The sequence below is a fragment of the Cetorhinus maximus genome, chromosome 12 (assembly GCF_964194155.1).
Source record: "Cetorhinus maximus chromosome 12, sCetMax3.hap1.1, whole genome shotgun sequence".
Lineage (NCBI taxonomy): Eukaryota > Metazoa > Chordata > Chondrichthyes > Lamniformes > Cetorhinidae > Cetorhinus > Cetorhinus maximus.
In genome coordinates this window covers 63872654-63896985 of record NC_135890.1, presented here as the reverse complement: position 1 = coordinate 63896985, position 24332 = coordinate 63872654, and the positions used below count along the sequence as shown (strand labels likewise).

The 24332-nt window shown below is 44.9% G+C and overlaps 1 protein-coding gene across 1 annotated transcript in view; it reads right to left on the bottom strand.

Annotated features, from left to right (window-relative positions):
- Positions 1–24332, bottom strand: part of mycbp (MYC binding protein) — a 27610-nt gene that overhangs the window by 2891 nt on the left and 387 nt on the right. Inside the window, exons 2-4 of the mRNA XM_078553756.1 lie at positions 24019–24091; positions 21253–21301; positions 14224–14353 (exon numbers count right to left, since the gene is read on the bottom strand). Of these exons, the coding sequence (XP_078409882.1) occupies positions 14224–14353; positions 21253–21301; positions 24019–24091 (252 nt within the window). The remainder of the gene's footprint in view (positions 1–14223; positions 14354–21252; positions 21302–24018; positions 24092–24332) is intronic.

The window sequence follows — 24332 nt, the reverse complement described above, 5'->3', positions numbered from 1 at the left end:
TGGGTCTGCAGCAGGCGGTGAGGGAACCAACAAGAGGGAAAAACATACTTGACCTCATCCTCACCAACCTGCCTGCCGCAGATGCATCTGTCCATGACAGTATCGGTGGGAGTGACCACTGCAGAGTCATTGTGGAGACAAAGTCCTGTCATCACATTGAGGATACTCTCCATTGTGTTGTGTGGCACTACCACCAGGCTAAATGGGATACATTTCAAATGGATATAGCAACTCAAGACTGGGCAACCATGAGGCACCATCAACAGCAGCAGAATTGTATAGAACCACAATCTATAACCTCATGGCCCAGCATATCCCCCACTCTATCATTACCACCAAGCCAGGGGATCATCCCTGGTTCAATGAAGAGTGCAGGAGGGCATGACAGGAGCAGCACCGGGCATACCTAAAAATGAGGTGTCAACCTGATGGAGCTTAAGCACAGGACTACTTGCGTGCCAAACAGCAAAAGCAAGTGATAGACAGGGCTAAATAATTCCACAACCAATGGATCAGATCTAAGCTCTGCACTCCTGCCACATCCAGCACTGGAGGTGGCGGCTCCATAAAAATCCCCATGCTCAAAGATGGGGGAGCCCAGCACAGCAGTGCTTAAGCATTTGGAAGAATCTTCAGCCAGAAGTGTCGAGTGGATGATCCATCTCGGCTTCCTCCGGAGGTCCCCAGCCAGATGCCAGTCTTCAGCCAATTCAATTCACTCCATGTGATATCAAGAAATGGCTGAAGGCACTGGATACTGCAAAGGCTATATTCCGACAATAGTACTGAAGACTTGTGCTCCAGAATTATTGCTCCCTTAGCCCAGCTGTTCCAGTACAGATACAACACTAGCATCTACCCAGCTATATGGAAAATTGCCCAGGTGTGTCCTGTACAAAAAAACAGGACAAATCCAACCTGGCCAATTACACCCCATCAGTCTACTCTCCATCATCAGTTAAGTGTTGGAAGGGATCGTCAACAGTGGTATTAAGCAGCATAACTGAAAACAGAAAATGCTGGAAAAACTCAGCAGGTCTGACAGCATCTTTGGAGAGAAACAGAGTTAATGGGCAGAATCTTCTGGCTGGCATGTGGGTGGCAGAGTCCGCACGCCAGCGCTTAAAATGTCACGTGCTGACGTCCAGACGTTAGTGTGCAGCATCGCGATATTTCGGTCAGCGGGCGCGCTACGCAGCTATTCGCACCCACCATTAATTAAAGGCCTTGTTAAGGCCATTAACTCTCCAATCGACCAGGATTTTGAGGGGCCCGTGCGAACTTTGAGTCAGCGCACGGGCCCAACGGGCAGGCGGGTAAGTGATTTCTTTACAAACCTCATCCAGTGGTGGGATGAGGTGTGATACCGGGTTTAAAAACTTTTAATAAAGTGTTTGTGTTCTTCACTAACATATCCCATCTCGTGTGACATTTTCACATGAGGGGGACATGTTAATGATTTTTTAATTTTTCTATTTTTAGAGTTTCACAGAGTTTCAGCGATCTCCCTGAGGCAGCACTTTGCCTCAGGGAGATGTGCACTCTTTTGTGCACATGCGTGAAAGAGCGCATTCTGGCAGTTGGGGAATTCCGCCCCCCACCACCACAGGAAGCGCGTAGCGCTTCCCGTCGGGCGACACGCTGGGCGGGCCTTAATTGGCCCGCCCACCTAAAATGGGGCGGGGCCAGTTTCGGCAGCAGCGATCGGCTGCCTGCCCGCTGCCAAGTCGGTCGGGCCTGCCTGACCATCAATGGCAAAATTCTGCCCAATGTTTTGAATATTTACAACCCTTCTTCGGGTGCTTTCAGATTTCCAACATCTGCAATATTTTGCTTTTATCTTAAGGGGCACTTGCTTAGCAACAATCAACTCACTGATGCTCAGCTCAGGTTCCACCAGGGTCACTCAGCTCCTCACCTCATTACAGCCTTGGTCCAAAAATGGATAAAAGAGCTGAACCCCTAAGGTCAGGTGAGAGTGACTGCCCTTGACATCAAGGCAGCATTTGACGAGTGTGGCATTAGGGAACCCTAGCAAAATTGGAAATTGGAAAACTCTCCACTGATTGGAGTCATTCCTAGCACAAAGGAAGATGGTTGTGCTTGTTGGAGTCAAAGATCTCAGCTCCAGGACATCACTGCAGGAGTCCCTCAGGGCAGTGTCCTTGGCCCAACCTTCTTCAGCTGCTTCATCAACGACCATCCATCATAAGGTCAAAAGGGGGATGTTCACTAATGATTGTACAATCTTCAGCACCATTCAGGCTCCTCAGATACTGAAGCATTTTCCAAATGCAGCAAGACCTGGACAATATCCAGGCTTGGGTTGACAAGTGGCAAGTAATATTCACGCCACACAGTGCTAGGCAATCACCATCATCAATAAGAGAGAATCTAACCATTGCCCCTTGACGTTCAATGGCATTATCAGCACTGAATCCCCCACTATCAACATCCTATGGGTCGGGGGGGGGGGGCGGGGGGGGGCAGTTGCCATTGACCAGAAACTGAACTGGACTAGCCATATAAATACTGTGATTACAAGAGCAGATCAGAGATTAGGAATCCTGCAGTGAGTAACTCACCTCCTGACTCCGCAAAGCCTGTTCACCATCTACAAGGCACAAGTCAGGAGTGTGATGGAATACTACCCACTTGACTGGATGGGTGCAGCTCCAAGAATACTCAAGAAGCTTGACACATTGAAACATAGAATTATGGCAAATAGGAGCAGGAGTAGGTCATTTGGGACTTCGAGCCTGCTTCGCCATTCAATATGATCATGGCTGATCCTCTATCTCAACGCTGTGCTCCCACACTCTCCCCATGCCCCTTGGCAGCTTTAAAGTCCGGAAATCAAATACTTCCTTCTTAAATATATTCAGTGACTTGGCCTCCACAACCTTCTGAATTCCATTGGTTCACCAGCCTCTGAGTGAAGAAGTTTCTCCTCATCTCAGTCCTAAATGGCCTACCCCATATCCTGAGACTGTGACCCCTTGTTCTAGACACCCCAGCCAGAGGAAACATCATCCCTGCAACCAGTCTGTCCATCCCCATCAGAATTTTATATGTTTCAATATGTTTCTAAACTCCAGTGAATACAGGTTTAGTCAGTCCAATCCCTCCTCATATGACAAACCTAGGAATCACTCTGGTGAACCTTCGCTGCACTCCCTCTTTGGCAAGTGTATCCTTTCTTAGGTAAGGAGGCCAAAACTGCACACAATACTCCAGGTGTGGTCTCACCAAGGCCCTGTACATTTGCAGTAAGACATCCCTGCTCCTGTACTCAAGTCCTTTTGCAATGAAGGCCAACATACCATTTGACTTCTTGGTGACCAGAATTGGACGCAACATTCCAAGTGTGGCCTAACCAAGGTTCTATACAGCTGCAGCATGACTTCCCAACTTTTATACTCAATACCCCTGCCAATGAAGGCAAGCATGCTATATGCCTTCCTGACTACCTTATCCACCTGCGTTGCTACTTTCAGTGACCTGTGGACCTGTACACCCAGATCCCTCTGCTCGTCGATGCACTTAAGGGTTCTGCCATTTACTGTATAATTCCTGCCTGTATTAGACCTTCCAAAATGCATTACCTCGCATTTGTCCGGATTAAACTCCACCTGCCATTTCTCCGCCCAAGTCTCGAACCTATCTATATCCCGTTGTATCCTTTGACAATCCTCTTCACAATCTGCAACTCCTCCATCCTTAGTGTCGTCTGCAAACTTACTAACTAGCCCAGTTACATTTTCCTCCAAATCATTTATGTATACTACAAACAGCAAAGGTCCCAGCACTGATAACATTAATTATAATCTTCAAAAATTCTCTCGATTCTAGAAAATCCAGCAGATTTGAAAATAGCTAATGTAACACCTTTATTCAAGAAAGGAGGGAGGCAGAAAGCAGGAAACTATAGGCCAGTTAACCTAACATTTGTCATAGGGAAAGTGCTAGAATCTATTATTAAGGAGGTTATAACTTACTCTCTGTTTCCTGTTTGCTAACAAATTCTCAATCAATGCCAATATATTATCCCCAATCCTATGTGCTTTAATTTTACACACTAACCTCTTATTTGGGACTTGATCAAAGGCTTTCTGAAAATCCAAATACACATCCACTGTTTCTCCTTGATCAATTCTGCTAGTTACATCCTCAAAAAACTCCAGTAGGTTTGTCAAACATGATTCCATTTCATAAATCCATGTTGACTTTGTCTAACCCCATTGATATTTTCGAAGTGTCCTGTTATTATATCCTTTGTAACAGACTCTCGCATTTTCCCCACTACTGATATTAAACTAACTGGTCTGTATTTCCGTGTTTTCTCCCTCCCTCCTTTTTTAAATAGTGGGTTTACATTTGCCACCCTCCAATCTGCTGGGGCTGTTCCAGAATCTACATAATTTTGGAAGATGACAACCAGCGTATCCACTATTTCCATGGCCACCCCCTTTAATACCCTGAGATGTCGATTATCGGGCCCTGGGATTTATCGGCTTTCAGTCCCATTAATTTCTCCAGCACTATGTTTTAGTAATACTGATTTCCTTCAATTCCTCCTTTGCACTAGACCCTCGGTTCCCTAATATTTCTGGGAAGTTATTTGTCTTCCTCCGTAATGACAGAACTAAAGTAGTTGTTTAATTGCTCTGCCATTTCCTTGTTCTTGGTTATAAATTCACCCATTTCAGACTGTAAGGACCTACATTTGTCTTCACTAATCTTTATCTTTTTACATACTTATAGAAGCTTTTATGTTCCTTGCAAGTTTATTCTCATATTCTATTTTTCCCCCTCTTAATCAATTTCTTGGTCCTCCTTTGCTGAATTCTAAACTGCTCCCAATCCTCAGGCTTGCTACTTTTTCTAGCAACTTTATATGACTCCTCTTTGAATCTAATACTACATTTAATTTCTTTTGTTAGCCATGGATGGGCCACTTTTCCTGTTGTGTTTTTGCACAAAAAAGGAATGTATAACTGTTGCAATGCATACATTTGTTCCTTAAAGATTAGCTAAAGATGTAGGCACATTAATCCCTTAAATATTAGCCATTGTCTATCTTTTATTGCCATTTAATGAAGTTTCCCAATCTATCTTAGCCAACTCACATCTCATCCCTTCATAGTATCATTTAAAATTTAGGACTCTAGTTTCAGATTGGACTACTTCACTTTCCATCCTAATGAAGAATTCTATCTGTTATGGTCACTGTTCCCTAAAGGACCCTGCACACAAAATTATTAACTCCTTCTCATTACACAATACCAAATCTAGGATAGCCTGTTCCCTAGTCAGTTCCTCAACTTACTGGTCTAAAAAACCATCTCGTACACACCCCAGGATTATTGTTAATTCTTAGCTCTACCAAGACTGATTTTACATCTAGATTTTCTGAGCCAATATCCTCTCTCACTATTGCACTGATTTCATCCTTAACTAACAATGCCATGCCACCTCCTTTTCCTTTTTGCCTGTCTGTCCTAAATATCGAGTATCTTTGGATATTCAGTTCCCAGCCTTGGTCACCCTGCAGCTGTGTCTCCATAACTGCAATTATATCGTACCCGTTTACGACTACTTGTGCTGTTAATGCACCTAACTTATTGCGAATGCTCCGCGCATTCAGATACAGCGCCTTTAGGCTCGTCTTTTTAACATTTTTACACATCTCTTTTTATAATATGGTCCTATTTGCTATATCCCTTGTTTCCTCTGCCTTCTACTTTTGCTTTCTACTTTTCTGTCTTTGATTCCTATATTTGTTTCCCCTCTCAAGTTCCCATCCTCCTGCCAATCTAGTTTAAACTCTCCCCCGCAGTGCTAGAGAATACCCCTGCGAGGCTATTGGTTCCGGTCCTGTTGGGATGCAACCTGTCCAGCTTGTACAGGTCCCATCTTCCCCCGAATCGGTCCCTATGCCTTAGGAATCTAAATCCCTCCCTCCTACACCATTCTCCAGCCACGCATTTATCCGGTCTATTCTCCTATTCCTTATCTCGCTGGCACATTGCACTGGGAGTAATCCCGAGACTACTACTTTTGAGGTCCTGCTTTTTAATTTATTTCCTAGCTTCCTCTATTCTGTTTTCAGGACTTCATTCCTCTTTTTACCTATGTTGTTGGTACCGATATGGACCACAACCTCTTGCTGTTCACCCTTCCCCTTCAGAATGTCCTGCAGCCGCTCAGTGACATCCTTGACCCTGGTACCAGGGAGGCAATACTATCCTGGTGTCATGACTGCGGCCACAGAAACGTCCATCTGTTCCCTTACGAAAGAATCTTCTATCACTATTGTTCTCTCATTCTTTTTTCCCCCCTTTATGCAGCTGAGCCACTCGTACCACGGATTTGGCTGTTGCTGCATTCCCCTAAGAAACTATCTCTCCCAGTGGTAACCAAAACGGAAAATCTGTTAGAGAGGGTGATGGACCCAGGGGACTCCTCACCTACCTGGCTAGTGCTTTTACTCTGTCTGGCGATGTCCTATTCCCTTTCTGCCTATGCACGCTTTACCTGCGGTGTGACCACCTCATTGTATGTACTATTCCACGAAGATCTCATCCTTTCGGCTGCTCCACAGTGACTCCAGCCACAGCTCCAACTCTGAAACACGTATTTTGAGTAGCTGCAGCTGGAGACACTTCCTGCACACATGGTTGCTCTGGACACTGGAAGTGTCCCTGATTTCCCACATCGCACAGGAGGAGCATTCTACTTGGCTGAGCTGCCTTGCTACGACTTATCTTTAAATTACTCAATTTACTTTTAGGTCCTCTAGAGGATAGTAAAGACAGAACAATTACTTACCAGGTCTGACTTATCAAGGCTGCTGCTCATCTTACTGAGGAAAGGTAGAAAATGAAAGGATCCTTCCTTCCCTCCACCAAACACCTTCCGTCACCAAATCCCAACTGAAGCACTCTAATGCAGCCCAAAGCAGCACTCCAGTGCAGAAGACACCATCTATGACAAAGCAGCCCACTTGATTGACATCTCATCTACAAACATTCACTCCCTCCACCACCGATGCACAGTGGCAGCAGCATGGACCATCTACAAAATGCACTGCAGGAATTCACCAATGCCTTACATAGCAACTTCCAAACCCATGACCATTACCATCCAGAAGGACAAGGGCAACAGACACATAGGAACACCTGCAAGTTCCCCTCCAAGCCATTCACCATCTTCACTTGGTAATATATCGCCGTTCCTTCACTGTCATTGGGTCAAATTCCTGGAACTCCCTCTCTAACAGCACTGTGGGTGTACCTACACCACATGGACTGCAGCAGTTCAAGAAAGCAGCTCACCACCACCTTCTCAAGGGCAATAAATGCTGGCCTAGCCAGCAATGCCCACATCCCACGAATGAATTAAAAAAATACATGAATCATAAAGTTAGCATATAGGTACAGCAAGTAATTAGCAAGGCAAATGGAATGCTGGCCGTTACTGCAAGGGGAAGCAGAATAAAAGGTGTGGCTATGGGTACCCGCATGGGCCCCAGTTATGCCTGTCTCTTTATGGGGTATGTGGAACATTCCTTGTTCCAGTCCTACTCCGGCCTCCTCCCACAACTCTTTCTCCGGTACATCGATGATTGCTTCAGTGCTGCTTCATGTTCTCATCTGGACCTGGAGAAATTTATTAATTTTGCATCCAATTTCCACCCTTCCATCATTTTCAGATGGTCCATCTCTGACACTTCCCTTCCCTTCCTTGACCTCTCTGTCTCAATTTCTGGTGATAGACTGTCCACCAATATTCATTACAAGCCTACTGCCTCCTACAGCTACCTTGACTACAGCTCCTCACAGCCCACTTCCTGTAAGGACTCCATCCCATTCTGTTAGTTCCTTCGCCTCCGTCGCATCTGTTCTGATGATGCCACTTTCCAAAACAGTTCGTCTGACATGTCTTCCTTCTTCCTTAACCGAGGTTTTCCACCCACGGTAGTTGACAGGGCCCTCAACCATGTCCGGCCCATCTCCCGTGCATCTGCCCTCACACCTTCCTCTCCCTCCCAGAACCATGATAGGGTCCCCCTTGTCCTCACTTATCACCCCACCAGCCTCCGCATTCAAAGGATCATCCTCCACCATTTCCGCCAACTCCAGCATGATGCCACCACCAAACACATCTTCCCTTCACCCCCCTGGTGGCATTCCGCAGGGACCGTTCCCTCTGGGACACCCTGGTCCACACCTCCATCACCCCTTACACCTCAACCTCCTCCCACGGCACCTTCCCATGCAATCGCAGAATCGCAACACCTGCCCCTTTACTTCCCCTCTCCTCACCGTCCAAGGGCCCAAACACTCCTTTCAAGCGAAGCAGCATTTCACTTGCACTTCCCTCAATTTAGTCTACTGCATTCATTGCTCCCAATGCGGTTTCCTCTACATTGGAGAGGCCAAACGCAGACTGGCTTTGCAGAACACCTTCGGTCTGTCCGCAAGCATGACCCAGACCTCCCTGTCGCTTGCCATTTCAACACTCCACCCTGCTCTCATGCCCACATGTCCGTCCTTGGCCTGCTGCATTGTTCCAGTGAAGCTCAACGCAAACTGGAGGAACAGCACCTCATCTTCCGACTAGGCACTTTACAGCATTCCAGATTGAATATTGAGTTCAACAATTTTAGATCATGAACTCTCTCCTCCATCCCCACCCCCTTTCCGATCCCCCTTTTTTCCAATAATTTATATATATTTTTCTTTTCCCACCTATTTCCATTATTTTAAAAATGTATTTCCATCCATTGTTTTATCTCTACTTTTTAGCCTATTTCGATCCCTTCCCCCACCCCACCCCCACTAGTGCTATCTGTACCTTGCTCGTCCTGCTTTCTACCCTTAATGTCACCTATTAGCACATTCCTTAGATAATATCACCACCGTCAACACCTCTTTGTCCTTTTGTCTATGACATCTTTTGGCTATCTCCACCTATCACTGGCCCTCTATCCAGCTCTACCTGTCCCACTCCCCTTTAAACCAGCTTATATTTCACCTCTTTTCTATTTTTACTTAGTTCTGTTGAAGAGTCATATGGACTAAAAACATTAACTGTGTTCCTCTCCGCAGATGCTGTCAGACCTGCTGAGTTTTTCCAGGTATTTTTTACAACCGTACAGGACATTGACTGGACCACACTTGGGGTACTGCGTACAGTTTTGGTCACCTTATTTAAGGTTACATTGGAGGCAGTTCAGAAAAGGTTGATTTCAGGGATGAAGGGGTTGTCTTATGAGGAAAGTTTGGGTCTATACTCATTGGAGTTTAGAAGAATCAGAGATGGTCTTATTGAAACATAAGATTCTGAGAGGACTTGACAGGGTAGATGCTGAGAGGATGTTTCCCCTAGAACTCAGAGGCACAGTTTCAAACAAGGGGTCTCCCATTTAAGATGAAGATAAGGAAGAATTTTTTCTCTTGGAGGGTCATTAATCATTGGAATTTACTACACCAAAAAGTAGCTGAGGGTGCACCATTGAATATATTCAACGCTGAGTTAGACAACTTTTGATCTACAAGAGCGTCAAAGGTTATAGGAAGGGACAGGCAGGAAAGTGGAATTAAGGCCACAATCAGATCAGCCATGATATTATTGAATGGTGGAGCAGGCTCAAGGGGTCAAGTGGTCTGCTCCTATTTCTTATGTTATGTTCAAAATTATGAGGGGTTTTGATAGAGTAAATAAAGGAGAAACTGTTTCCCCTGGCAGGAGACTCATAACCAAAAGACACAGATTTCATATAATTGGCAAAGAAGCCAGAGTTGTGAGGAGGTGAAGAGTATTTTTGAAAATGTTAAATTTAATTTGATATGGAGCTTGAATATGAAATTTGGTTTGAGAAGTGGCATTTTTACCACATTATAATTGAAAGGTGTGTAACCATTGTTATTCCACATCATAAGGTCATCCAGAAACTTCTTGTCTTCTTCAGTTCTCCACCCAAAGGCAGGCATGACCCACAACGTCACCATCTCCACCACAGCAAGGAGGCAGGTCTTGATCCCTGTGATGTTGGCACCAATCTAATCCACACTGGCTGTCCAGCCAACTGGCCACCCCAAGGAGTCTGAGTTGTGCACACACTTTTACCACCTGCCATTGACGTTTATTGGAAGGATTTGCAAGTTGATACTCAACATGTTTGGCCACTTTATGAACACACCTTCCCTGGCCATGAAGTCCTGGAGTAGAACCTGAACCTGCAGCCAATGACTCAGAGGCAGGGGCACTACCCACTGCATCAGAAACCTTCTCATCTAAACTAATGGCTGATAATGTTAAACACAGCAAGTTAGATGTGTTATAATACAAGAGATGTTTTCAGCTTTGGGCCACTCTGGGCTGGAGTCCCTGGGTCTAGTCTAGCAGACTTGGGGGGTGGGGTTAATGGCAGAGAAATGTGGAGAGGAGTTCAGGTCGGAGAATTAGTGTAGTGAATTGATGAGGGCCACAGGGGCTGGGTGGCCCACAGAGCAGGACAGTCCGAGGGTTTGTGAAGTTTGAGGAAAGCGTCTAGTTTTATCAGCCTTGATTAAGAATTGCATGCAAATCAATTTTTGTATTTAATATCTGAGATCCCTGCTGATCTCATTGAAAACATCTAGCCACCAATCCAACACCTTTTATTGTCAGGACGCTTTTTGTCTTGCTTTATTGTCCAGACCAATCTGGCATTGTGTGCAGTTAACCTGGATGTACCTCAATGCCCATAGTGTAGCTAAAAAGGTTGGAGGGCTGAGGCACACATTACTACATGGAATGACATTTGTTGCAACAACTGAGACATGCCCCAAACAAGGTCAGGTATGGGTTCTTGATTAATTTTGGTTACCGAGTATCAGGAATGATAGAGAAGGAACAAAAAGGGAGGCTGGCAAGGGAATATTGATTAAGGACAATGTTACAGTTTTAAATAGAAAGGAGATACTAGATAATTCTAGGACATAACTCAACTCAAACCAAATAGGTTAAGAAACAGAAGAGGAACTGTTACACTGCTGGAGAGATTTTATTTCAGCACTCCTACCTGTGATAGATGAGCAAAGTCAGCAAATTTCAAAGATAAGTAACAAAAATCTGAGGCAACTGTAATTAGTCTCATATAAACTGGGGAAAACTGCACACAACATAGATAGGGGCAGAAAAGGATTTCTGACATGCGTACTGGAGAACCTTCTTGATCACTATGTCTCCAGTCCAACAAGGAAGGAAGTAGTGTTAGATGTGATTTAAGCAGGGGCCTAGTACAGGTACATCAGAAAATTGTAGGGCAAAGCTGCAATGGAGCAATATAGGGAATTCAGGAAAAAGGTAGTTCAGGTACAAACTAAGCATGTTTCTTTGAAGGGAAAAGGTAGAATATCCAAAGCTAATGCACAGTGGATGACAAAGGAAATGGAAGTTAAAATAAAACAGAAAAAGAGGCTTATGATAAACAAAGAACAAGGTTCAGTTAATAACCAGGGAAATATAGCAAGAATTTCAAAAAAGTTAATATAGTACGCAGGGAGATTTTGAGAAAAGATTAACAAATTGTACACCAAAACATTTTGTTAACATATAGCAACATAGGACTTAGAAGCAGGAAGAGGCCATTCAGCCCTTCAAGCCTGCTCCGCCATTCAATGAGATCATGGCTGATCTGGTTGTGGTCCCAACTCCACTTTGCTGTCTGCCTCCCCATAGCCCTCGACTCCCTCACCTATCAAAAATCTGTCTAACGCTGCCTTAAATAATTCAATGACCCAGCCTCCACTGCTTTCTGGGGAGGAGATTACCACAGACTAACAATCCCTTTGAGAGAAAACATTTCTCCTCATCTCCGTCTTAAACGATAGATCTCTTATTCTTAGACTGTGTTCCCTGGTTCTAGTCTCTCCCACAAGTGGAAACATCCTCCTGGTTTCTACCCTATCAAGCCCCCTCAGGATCTTATATATTACAATAAGATCATCTCTCATTCTTCTAAACTAAAGTTATGCCTGTTCAGGGTCCAAAAGGAAATCTTCATGTACAAGAAGGTGATATAGAGTTATAGAAATTTGCAGCATAGGAGACGGTCATTCAGTCCATCAAGTCTGTGCGGGCCAATAAAGAGCTATACAGCCTAAATCTAATTTGCAGCTGTTGTTCTGTAACTGAGGGTTTCTGCCTTTGCCGCCTTTTCAGGCAGAGTGTTCCAAATGCCCACCATTCTCTAGGTGAAATTGATTTCTCAACTTCCCTCTAGCCCTTCTACCAGTTACTTTAAATCTATGTCTCCGGGTTATTGACCTCTTTACTAAGAAAAATAGGTCACCCTATCTAGGCCCCTCAATTACATCTCCCTTCAGATCCACTCTGTTTAAAGAAAATTGTCCCAGCCTATCCAATCTTTCCTCATAGCTAAAATTCTCTATTCCAAGCCGCATACTTATAAATGTCCTCTGCACCCTCTCCAGTGTGATTACATTCTTCCTGTAATGCAGTGACCGGAACCATATGCAGTACGCTAGCTGTGGTCTGACTAGCTGTGTTATGTTAAGTTCTAGCATAAATTCCCTGCCCTATACCTCAGCTAATGAAGAAAATATGCTGTATGCCTTCTTAACCACCTTATCTACCTGTTCTGCCACTTTCAGGGATCTGTGGACCTGTGTTCCAAGGTTCACTAAATCACTGATATATACCATGAGAAGCAAGGAACCTAGTACTGAACCAAAGTTAAAAAAGAGCAGAATATGCTGGAAATACTCAGGTCAAGTAGCATCTGTGGAGAGAAAGATTTAAAAATATCAGGTGCAACTTTTCAACAGAACCGAGGAAAAGTTAGAAATATAATAGATTTTAAACAAGTGAAAGGGGGCAGGGGGTGGGAGAGAAGAACAACAAAAAGAAAGGTCCATGATAGGGTGGATGGGTTAAATGACAAAGGTTTCATGGTACAAAAGCTAAAGGCAGTGGTAATGGGGAGAAGTAAAGTCACAGATGTGTGTTTAGGTGGGATATGAACAGCAGGATAGCAGCCATCCAAATGCAAAGTAAAGGGATTAACAAAGAAACAAGACAGAAAACTGATCCAGTGAAATAAAAAAAAACAAAATAAAATGGTGGCAGTGCTTATGGTCTAAAATTGCTGAACTCAAAAGTACAGAAGGTTGTAAAGCGTCAAGTTAAAAATGAGGTGCTGTTCCACGAGCTTGCATTGAGCTTCACTGGAACCCTGTAGGAAGCCAATGACAGAGAGGTCATAGTGGGAGCAAGATAGAAAACTGAAATGACAAGCGAAAGGGAGCTCAGGGTCATGCTTGTGGACAGAACAGAGGTGTTTCACAGACCGGCCACCCAATCTGCATTTGGTCCCCCCAAGGTAGAAGAGACCACATTGTGAGCAGCAAATACAGTATACTAAATTGAAAGAGGTACAAATATGTCGCTGTTTCACTTGGGAGTGTTTGGGATTTTGGATGGTGTCAAGGGAGGAGATAAAAGGGCAGGCGACGCATCTCCTGCACTTGCATGGAAAGATGCCACAGGAAAGGGAGTTTTCAGGGTGACTGAGGAGTCGACTAGGGTTTTGCAGAAGGAACAGTCCCTTCAGAATACTGAAAGGGAAGGGCAAGGGTAGATGTGTTTAGTGATGGCATCAGGCTGGAGGTGACGGAAATGGCAGAGGATGACCTAGTGAACATGGAGGCTGGTAGGGTGGAAGGTGAGGACAAGTGGAATCACATCATGGTTCTGGGAGAGAGAGGAAAGGGTGAGAACAGAGTCCCTGAAATAGACTGGATACAGTTGATCCTGAGTTAAGGAAAATGGAAGACATAATGAGAAGTGCTGGTATTAAAGGTTGTATCCTCCGAACAGCTCGATAGAGACTGACAAACATGGAGAATGGAATAGAGTCCTCGCAGGAAGCGGAGTGTGACGAGGTGTAGTTAAGGTAGCTGTGGGAGTCTGAGAGCTTGCAGTGCAAAATGATAATCAAAGTCTCCTTTATTTCCCTCCTTGCTTCTCTTAGGAGCCTGGTATACATTTCATCCATCTTACTATTGTAACTTTTGAGATTTGTAAACATAAGAAAATCTAGTATTCATACAGTCCTATCATTCAACAGCTTCACAGAACAGCAGGCTGTCCCACAAACATTGAGAGATATGGTATTCATTACTCAGCATGCCAGACAGCATGATGCATTACCTTAGCTTTTAATTCCTTATTTTCCTCCAGCAGTAACTCGTATTTCTGCCTCAGTTCTATCACTTCAAGTCGTAGTGTTTCTACATCTGCAGTCTCAGGGCCTGCTGTTCCCAAATGCTGTTTCAAGAAACTAATACATATATTAAGGAAATAAACAAAGCACATTTTAATACAGTGAGATTGTCACACTATCGTTCCAGCTACATAGAAATGAAGGTGAATATAGGATTTATGGAGTCAATCTTCTGTGGCAGACTGAGTCTGATAAATGATCTAAACCAGTCTACAATACCACAAGACACTGTTAATGGAATGTGGCAGTAGAACCAACACTGGAGTTGCAGTTGCTTAAGCCTTCCAAAGTATACGTTCAGCTCCAGCCCCTCCACCACAGTCCAAAGTGCCAGCTTGAGTCTCTGCAGGTATATCACTGGCCAATAATGAGACACCATGAATGAAGAGAGATAAAACTTAAATTAAATAAAAAGCCATACACTAAGTATAGAGATAATAAAGGAAAGGATGACAAAAAGCAATATATAGTAAGGAACAAAGTCAAAAACAATTAGGAAGGCAAATAGGAACGACAAAATTAAGTCACAGAATATGAAATTAAATTGTAAACTAGCCCTGCAAGTTTATTTCACTCAAGTCCTGTTCAATTTCCTTTTGAAATTACTGATTGTCTCCTTTCTCAACACCCTTGTAGGCAGCGAGTTCCAGGTCATTACCACTCACTGGAAATAATTTATTCCTCACATTCCCCTCACTTTCTTGCCAAAACCTTACATTTAGGCTCTCGACTCACTGCACGGTCAGCTAATGGGAACAGCTCTTCTTTGTCCACCTTGTCTAAACCTGTCAATCTTGTTCACCTCTATCAAATGTCCCCTCAAGCTCCTTGCAATTCTCAAGTTGTGGCCTAACCACAGCTTTATAAAAGGTTCAGCATAACTTCCTGTTTTTGTATTCCATACCTCGATTATGAAGCCCAAGATCCCATATGCTTTGCTAATTACTCTCAATATGTTCTACAGCCTTCAAAGATCTATGCATCTGAAACCCAGATCCCTACACCCCTGCCCAATCTTTAGGACAGTGCAATTAAATCTATATTGTTTCTTCCTATCCCTTCCACCAAAGGCCATCATCTCACACTTCTCTATTTTTCACACGTTGCACAGTTGGGGTACCTTTGGCTTTAACTTCTTTCTATTTTCCCTGATATCTTCTGAGACAATAATCACCTTTGTTAAGTTTGCTGATCCTTCCTGACCCACTCTGCCTATTTTTACCCAAATTGATACTCTTTCAAGTCAGGGTGGTGAGTGGCTTGGAGGGGAACTTCCAGGTGGTGGTGTTCCCATCTATCTGCTGTTGCCTTCTTGGATCTTCAGGGCTTCCCTCAAGCCCACTTCATATCAGGTCTGCTCACTGCAGCTTTTTCTTTAATTTGGAATCTATTTCACAGAATCTTAGAATTGTTATGGTGCAGGAGGCCAATCAGCCCGTCATGCCTACACCAGCTCTCCGAATGAGCATTATGACTCTGTGATTCTCCTGCCTTTTCCCCATATCCTTACATATTTTTTCTATTCAAATAATTATCTAATGTCCTCTTGAAATCCTTGATTGAACCTGCCTCCTCCACACTTGCAGATAGTACTTTCCAGACCCGAACCACTCGCTGTGTGAAGAAGTTTTTTCTCACATTGCATTTGCTTCTTTTGCAAATCACTTTAAATCTGTGCCCCTTTGTTCTAGATCCTTTTATGAGTGGGGACAGTTTCTATCTACTCTGTCCAGCCCCCTCACGATTTTGAACACCCCTAACAAATCTTCTCTCAGCCTTCTCCTCTCCAAGGACGACTGTCCCAACCTCTCCAAACTATCTTCATAACTGAAGTTTCTCATCCCTGAAACCATTCTTGTAAACCTCTTTTGCACTCTCTCCAAGGCATTCACATCCTTCCTTGGTGTGGCGCCCAGAACTGTACACAATTGACCAGCTGAGGTCTAACCAGTGTTTTTTTATAAGCTCAGCATAACCTCCCTGCTCTTGTACTCCATGCCCCTATTAATAAAGCCCAGAATTTTGTATGTTTTATTAATTACTCTCTTCACCTGTCCTGCCACCTTCAATGATCCAATGCACAAATACACCCAGGTCCCTCTGCTCCTGAACCCACTTAAGAATTGTACACTTATTTTATATTGACTCTCCATGTTCTTCCTACCAAAATGCATCACCTCATTTCTCCACATTGAACTTCATCTGCCACCTATCTGCCCACTCCACCAACTTGTCAATGTCCTTTTGAAGTTCTGCACTGTTGTTCTCACAGTTTACAATGCTTCCAAGTTTTGTTTCATCCGCAAACTTTCAAATTGTCCCCTTCACACCAAGATCTAGATCATTAATATATATCAGGAAAAGCAAGGGTCCCAACCCCTGGGAAACTCCACTACAAACCTTCCTCTAGTCCGAAAAATACCCATTGACCATTACCCTCTGATTCCTATTACTCAGCCAATTTTGTATCCACGTTGCTACTGTCCCTTTTATTCCATGAGCTATAACTTTTCTTACAAGTCTGTTGTGTGGCACTGTATCGAATGTCTTTTGCAAGTCCATGTACACCACACCAACAGCATTACCCTCATCAATCCTCTCCGTTACCTCTTCAAAAAACGCCAACTAGTTAAACACAATTTCCTCATTAGAAATCCATGCTGCCTCTTCTTAATCAACTTACATTTTTCCATGTGACTATTAATTCTATCCCAAATAATTGTTTCTAGAAGCTTCCCCACCGCTGAAGTTAAACTGACTGGTCTGTAATTGCTGGGCTTATCCTTACAACCTTTCTTGAACAAGGGCGTAATGTTTGAAATTCTCCAGTCCTCTGGCATGTCCCCCATAGGGATGACTGAAAAACCATGGCCAGTGCCCCTGCAATTTCCGTTCTTACTTCCTTCAATATCCTTGGATGCATCTCATCCGGTCCTGGTGCCTTGTCAACTTTAAGTACCGACAGCTTATACAACACTTCCTCCTCATCTCCTTAGGCAGTACCTTTCAAACCCATGACCACTACCACCTAGGACAAGGGCAGCAGATAGATGGGAACACCGCCACCTGGAAGTTCCCCTCCAAGTCACTCACCACCCTGCCTTGGAAATACATCACCATACCTTCACTGTCGCTGGGTCAAAATCCTGGAACTCCCTCCCTAACAGCACTGTTACACCACAGGGACTGCAGCTGTTCAAGAAGGCAGTTCACCACCACCTTCTCAAGGGCAACTAGAAATGGGCAATAAAGGCTGGCCCAGCGAGCGAAGCCCATATCCCATGAATGAATAAAAAAAGTGATCACTGTTTCCTAAATGGTCCCCCACTGACACTTGATCTACTTGGCCCACCTCATTTCCAAGAACAAGGTCCAACAGTGCATGATTTTTTGTTGGATTGGACACATACTGCTGCAGAAAATTCTGCTGAACACAATCTAGGAATGCTTGCCCCTCTCTGTCCTTTACATTACCACTATCCCAGTCTATATTCGGGTAATTCAAGTCCCTCTTTATAACTACTCTATAATGTTTGCATCTCTCTGTAACTTCCTGCAGTTTTGTTCCTCTACATCCTTCCCACTAGCTGGTGGTCTACTATAGACTACAATGAGCAATGTAATTGCACCCTTTTTGTTTCTTAGCTCTAGGCAAATTGATTCTGTCCTTGAACCCTCTGGGACATCCTCTTTCTCCAGCACTGCAATGCTCTCCTTAACTAATCCCACCACCCCATCTCCTTCCCTTTCTATCTTTTCTGAACACCTTGTACCCAGGAATATTTAACACCCAGTCCTGCCCCTCCTTGAGCCAGGTTTCTGTTATCGCCACATCATATTTCCACATGGCAATCTGTGCCTGTAACTCCCTAATCTTATTTACTATACTCCGTGCATTCACATACATGCGCAGTAACCCTGATTTAGGCTTCATTACTTTCTCCCTTGCCCCAACTCCATCTATTAACTTACTATTCTCTATACTAGTGCTATCTGTCTCTCCCAGTATTTTGTGTAGCTTGCTATTCCTCTCTAATATTTTTTCTTGGTTCCCACACCCCTGCCAAGTTAGTTTAAAGCCCTCCCAACAGCACTAGCAAAACGCCCCTCAAGGAACTCAGTCCCGGCTCTGTTCAGATGCAACCCGTCCGGCTCGTACAGGTGCCACCTCCCCCAGAGCTAGTCCCAACGTCCCAGGAATCTAAAGCCCACCCTCCTGCACCATCTTTCCAGCCACGCATTCATCTGCCTTATCCTCCTATTTCTGTACGCACTGGCACGTGGCACTGGGAGCAATCCGGAGATTACTACATTAGAGGTTCTGCTTGCTAATGTTCTACCTAGCTCCCTAAATTCTGATCTCAGGGCCAGATCCCCCTTCCTACCTAAGTCAATGGTACCAATGTGGACCACGATCTCCGACTGATCACCCTCTCCCTGTTCCTTCCTTTTAGCTTAGCTTAATGGATCTATTCTGGATTCCTATCTTTGTCCATTACCTGGGACTTCCTTCTGGGACCTCTCCCAGTCCCCCTCCCGTGTCCTGCTCCCTGGGACACCTATTTGGTAATGGTATTCTGGTTCAGGTCATCTGACTTGCTTTTCTTGCCATTTGCCCTTCCTTGCTTCCGCACAGGCACCCAGGACCGGCCTGAAGGTGGCAAAATAAACAAACTGCGCATGCGTGGCCATTTCCCAGATAGCGCTTATGCAAAAGGCCAGAGGCTCAACGGGAACTGGAGCTCCCGACCTCATACTTCAAATTAAGGAATTTGTGTTTCATCAAAATGTTAACTTTCTGTGATTCATGTACAAGGGCACCCACATTTCTCTGAGTGTAAACATTTCCCAGTTTCTCAGCACTCAACAAATATTCTGGCTTTTTATTTTTCTCTCCAAAGTGGATAGCTTCACACCGCCATTATAATCCATCTGACAAGTTTTTACCCACTCACCCAACATATCTATATCCTCTGCAGCACCTTCGCATCTTCATCACTTAGCTTCCCACTTTATAACATACCAAGTTTGCTGATGATACAGTCAGTCCTCTCATCTAAGTCATTAGTGTTGATTGTAAATGGTTTTGGTCCAAGTACTGATCCCTGCGTTATCTTGATAGTTACAGCCTGCTGACTCTGAAAATGTGGCATTTATCGCTACTCTGTTTCTGTCTTTTAATCAATCCTCAGTCTTGGCTAATATAATACCAAATTTTATTTACTCGTTCGTGGGATGTGAACATCACTGGCTATATCAGCATTTATTGCCCATCCCTAATTGCCCTTGAGGTGGTGGTGAGGTATCACCTTCTTGAACCGCTGCAGTCTATGTGGTGTAGATACACCCACAGTGCTGTTAGGGAGTTCCTGTATTGCCTCTTGTAGATGGTACACATTGCTGCTACTGTGCGTCGGTGGTGGAGGGAGTGAATGTTTGTGGATGTGGTGCCAATCAAGCGGGCTGCTTTGTCCTGGATGGTGTCGAGTTTCTGTTGTTGGAGCTGCACTCATACAGGCAAGTGGAGATTATTCCATTACACTCCTGACTTGTGTCTTGTAGATTGTGGACAGACTTTGGAGAGTCAGGAGGTGAGATACTCGCTGCAGGATTCATAGCCTCTGACCTGCTCTTGTAGCCACAGTATTTTTACGGCTGCTCTAGTTCACTTTAAGCTCAATTGTGCAATCACCAGCAAACATCCCCATATCTGACCTTATGATGGAAGGAAGATCATTGATGAAGCAGCTGAAGATGGTTGGGTTGAGGACACTACCCTGAGGAACTCCTGCAGTGATGTCCTGGAACTGAGATGATTGCCGTCCAGTAACCATAATCATCTTCCTTTGTGCTAGGTATGACTCCTACCAGCGGAGAATTCCACCCCCCCCTCCGCCCCCGATTCCCATTGAACCAGTTTTGCTAGGGCTCCTCGATGCCACTTGGTCAACTGCTGCTTTGATTTCAAAGGCAGTTACTGTCACCTCATCTTGAGCTCTTCTGTCCATGTTTGGACCAAGGCTGTAATGAGGTCAGGAGCTGAGTGATCGTGGCAGAACCCAAACTAAGTGTCAGTGAGCAGGTTATTGCTGACTAAATGCCACTTGATAGCACTGTCTACGACACCTTCCATTACTATGCTGATGATTGAGAGTAGACTGATGGGGCAGTAAGTGGCCAGGTTGGATTTGTCCTCTATCAGTTTTTACATAGTTATCAAAAGTATAAACAATATTCAGTATTTTCTTTGAAACTATTGGCAACTTGTATGAATTACTCTATTGTACTTGTTTTTAAGTAGAATGAAAAGGAGCACTCAAACTTGGGCATCACTTGAAGCTAAACATTACAGTCAAGGAGTAAGCAGTTATCAATAGAACAATCTGGGTTAAAACACAAGTTAAGAGTTTTCGTGGTAGGAAAGAAGCAAAGCCATCTCACTCCTGTCATCTGGATATTATGGAAGTAGAGCCCCCATCTGTAAAAAAAGGATTGCAATGCTGGCACTTAACCCAACAGGATTCCTGCTAAACTATTTGCCAGAAAATTTAAAAATCCAGAAATTAAACACTGACATCAGTACAAGTGACCATTCAGCCATCAGAATGTCATAAATATCCAACTGGGTTTCTCATGTCCTGAGGAAATCAGCCGTCTTTAGCCTGCCTGGTCTATATATAACTTGAACCCCACACCAACAAAGGTGGCTCTTACATGCCTTCAGAAATGGTCACAACAAGCCACTCAGTCTATTAAACTGATACACTGGTTCAAGGCTATCAAAATCATTACCACCTTATCAGGGATAAAGAACCATGAGGAATAAATACTGACCTTTTAGCAACATGTACATCTCAAGAATGAATAAAAGCTCCACAGCTTTACCAAAGTATAGTAATGTCATGGCCGTACAAATGAGTCACTACTTGCGGAATATACGGATCAGTAAAGGATACTCCATTGCATTGTTGGGCTTCTCCGGCTCCTCATAGAGGGCGACCAGCACTGAAAAACAAAGCTCTTTCAATTCTATACATTTAAGGCAAAGACCAGAAAAGCACTCAAATACGAGGGAGAGAGAGAGAGGGAGAGAGGGAGGGAGGGAGGGAGGGAGGGAGGGAGGGAGAGAGGGAGGGAGGGAGGGAGGGAGAGAGGGAGGGAGGGAGAGAGGGAGGGAGGGAGGGAGGGAGGGAGAGAGGGAGGGAGGGAGGGAGGGAGGGAGGGAGGGAGGGAGGGAGGGAGCAGGCGAGGGAGGGAGGGAAGGGGGTGCCTGGAGCATTATGGGCTCTGGTGTCAAATTGCCCTGTCAGAACCCAACGTGACCAATGGTGAATCAGATATTGGTGAGTTAAATGTTGTCAATGCTACTTTCCATGATTTTGCTGTTCGACAGTGGACTGCTGGGGTAGCTGGGACTGCATCGTCCTTCACTGGACAACTTTCCACAGACACTTCCTCCTACCTCCCCCTGGATCATGACCCCACCACTGAACATCAAGCCATTGTTTCCAGGACTGTCACTGACCTCATCTCCTCTGGAGGTCTTCCCTCCACAGCTTCCAACCTCAGTTTCCCAACCTCGGTCGGCCCGCTTCTGCCTCGTACACAAAATCCACAAACAGGACTGTCCCAGCAGGCCGATCGTGTCAGCCATGGAAATCATTTCTTGCTATCTTGACTCCATTCTCTCCCCTTGTCCAGTCTCTTCCCACCTACATCCACGATTCCTCTCACGCCCTACATCATATCAACAATTTCTAGTTCCCTGGCCCCAACCGCCTCCTCTTCACCATGGACGTCCAATCCCTCTACACCTCCATCCCCCACCGGGATGGTCTGAGGGCTCTCCGCTTCTTCCTCGAACAGAAGCCCAATCAATCCCCATCTGCCACTACTCTCCTCCGTCTGGCTAAACTTGTTTTCTCACTGCACAATTTCTCCTCAAACTCCTCTCACTTCCTCCAAATGAAAGGTGTGGCTATGGGTACCCGCATGGGCCCCAGACTCTTTATGGGGTATGTGGAACATTCCTTGTTCCAGTCCTACTCAGGCCCTCTCCCACAACTCTTTCTCCGGTACATCGATGACTGCTTCGGTGCCGCTTCGTGCTCTCGTATGGATCTGGAAAAATTTATTAATTTTGCTTCCAATTTCCACCCCTCCATCATTTTCACGTGGTCCATCACTGACACTTCCCTTCCCTTCCTTGACCTCTCTGTCTCAATTTCTGGTGATAGACTGTCCAACAATATTCATTACAAGCCTACCGATTCCCACAGCTACCTCGACTACAGCTCCACACACCCTGCTTCCTGTAAGGCCTCCATCCCATTCTCTCAGTTCCTTCGCCTCCGTCGCATCTGTTCTGATGATGCCACTTTCCAAAACAGTTCGTCTGACATGTCTTCCTTCTTCCTTAACCGAGGTTTTCCACCCACGGTGGTTGACAGGGCCCTCAACCGCGTCCGGCCCATCTCCCGCTCATCAGCCCTCACACCTTCCTCTCCCTCCCAGAACCATGATAGGGTCCCCCTTGTCCTCAATTATCACCCCACCAGCCTCCGCGTTCAAAGGATCATCTTCCGCCATTTCCGCCAACTCTAGCATGATGCCACCACCAAACACATCTTCCCTTCACCCCCCCAGCATCTTTCCGCAGGGATCATTCCCTCTGGGACACCCTGGTCCACTCCTCCATCACCCCCTACACCTCAACCCACTCCCACTGCACATTTCCATGCAACCCCAGAAGGTGTAACACCGGCCCCTTTACTTCCCCCATCCAAGGGCCCAAACACTCCCACTTGCACTTCCCTCAATTTAGTCTACTGCATTCGTTGCTCCCAATGCGGTTTCCTCCACGTTGGAGAGACCAAACGCAGACTGGGTGACAGCTTTGCGGAACACCTTCAGTCTGTGTGCAAGCTTGACCCAGACCTCCCTGTTGCTTGCCATTTCAACAACCTTGCTCTCACACCCACGTCTGTCCTTGGCCTGCTGCATTGTTCCAGTGAAGCTCAAACGCAAACTGGAGGAACAGCACCTCATCTTCCGACTAGGCACTTTACAGCCTTCCACACTTAATGTTGAGTTCAACAATTTCAGATCATGAACTCTCTCCTCCATCCCCACCCCTTTTTTCTAATATTTTTTTAAATATATTTTTCTTTTCCCACCTATTTATTTTTAAATTTATTTCCATCCATTGTTTTATCTCCACCTTTTAGCCTATTTCAATCCCTTCCCCTTACCCCATCCCCACTAGGGCCATCTGTCACTCGTCCTGCTTTCTACCTTTAATGTCACCATTAGCACATCCTTTAAGCTAATATCACCACCATCAACACCCCTTTGTCCTTTTGTCTATGACATCTTTGGCAATCTCTTCTTTGCCTCCACCATCTTATATTTCACCCCATTTCTCTATTTTCTTAGCTCTGATGTAGAGTCATACGGACTCAAAACGTCAACTGTATTCCTCTCCGCAGATGCTGTCAGACCTGCTGAGTTTTTCCAGGTATTTTTGTTTTTGTCCAACTTTCCACATTGTTGGCTCAACGTCAGTTTTGTAGCCAGACTGGAACAGCTTGTCTAGAAGCACAGCTATGATTCCCAGGATCTTATCAGAGAGATTTCTCTGTATCCAAGAAACAGAGTTCTTTCTTGATATCACTTTGGGTGAAACAGAATATAAAACAATACAAGTGAAAACAGCACCTCACCTTTTGTAAGCATATCCAACACACCGCCCTTTTCTAAGTATCTACGAAATTGTTCTCTTCGGGAATCGCCTGCCTGAAGTTAACAAGAGGTATAATGTTTGTGTGTTTATGGAACAAAAGTGCGCATCCATCTCAGTAACACCAAACCATCCCACTCATCCTCCCTCTTTTCTCCCTTACTCCCACCTTCCCACCTCTTCCCCTTGCCCAACCCCAATCGCTCACTACCACCCACTGTTTATATCCTTCACTCTAAAGATCCCTTCCTGCTCGTACCTCACTCCCCCAACCACCTCCCATTGGTCCACACCCTC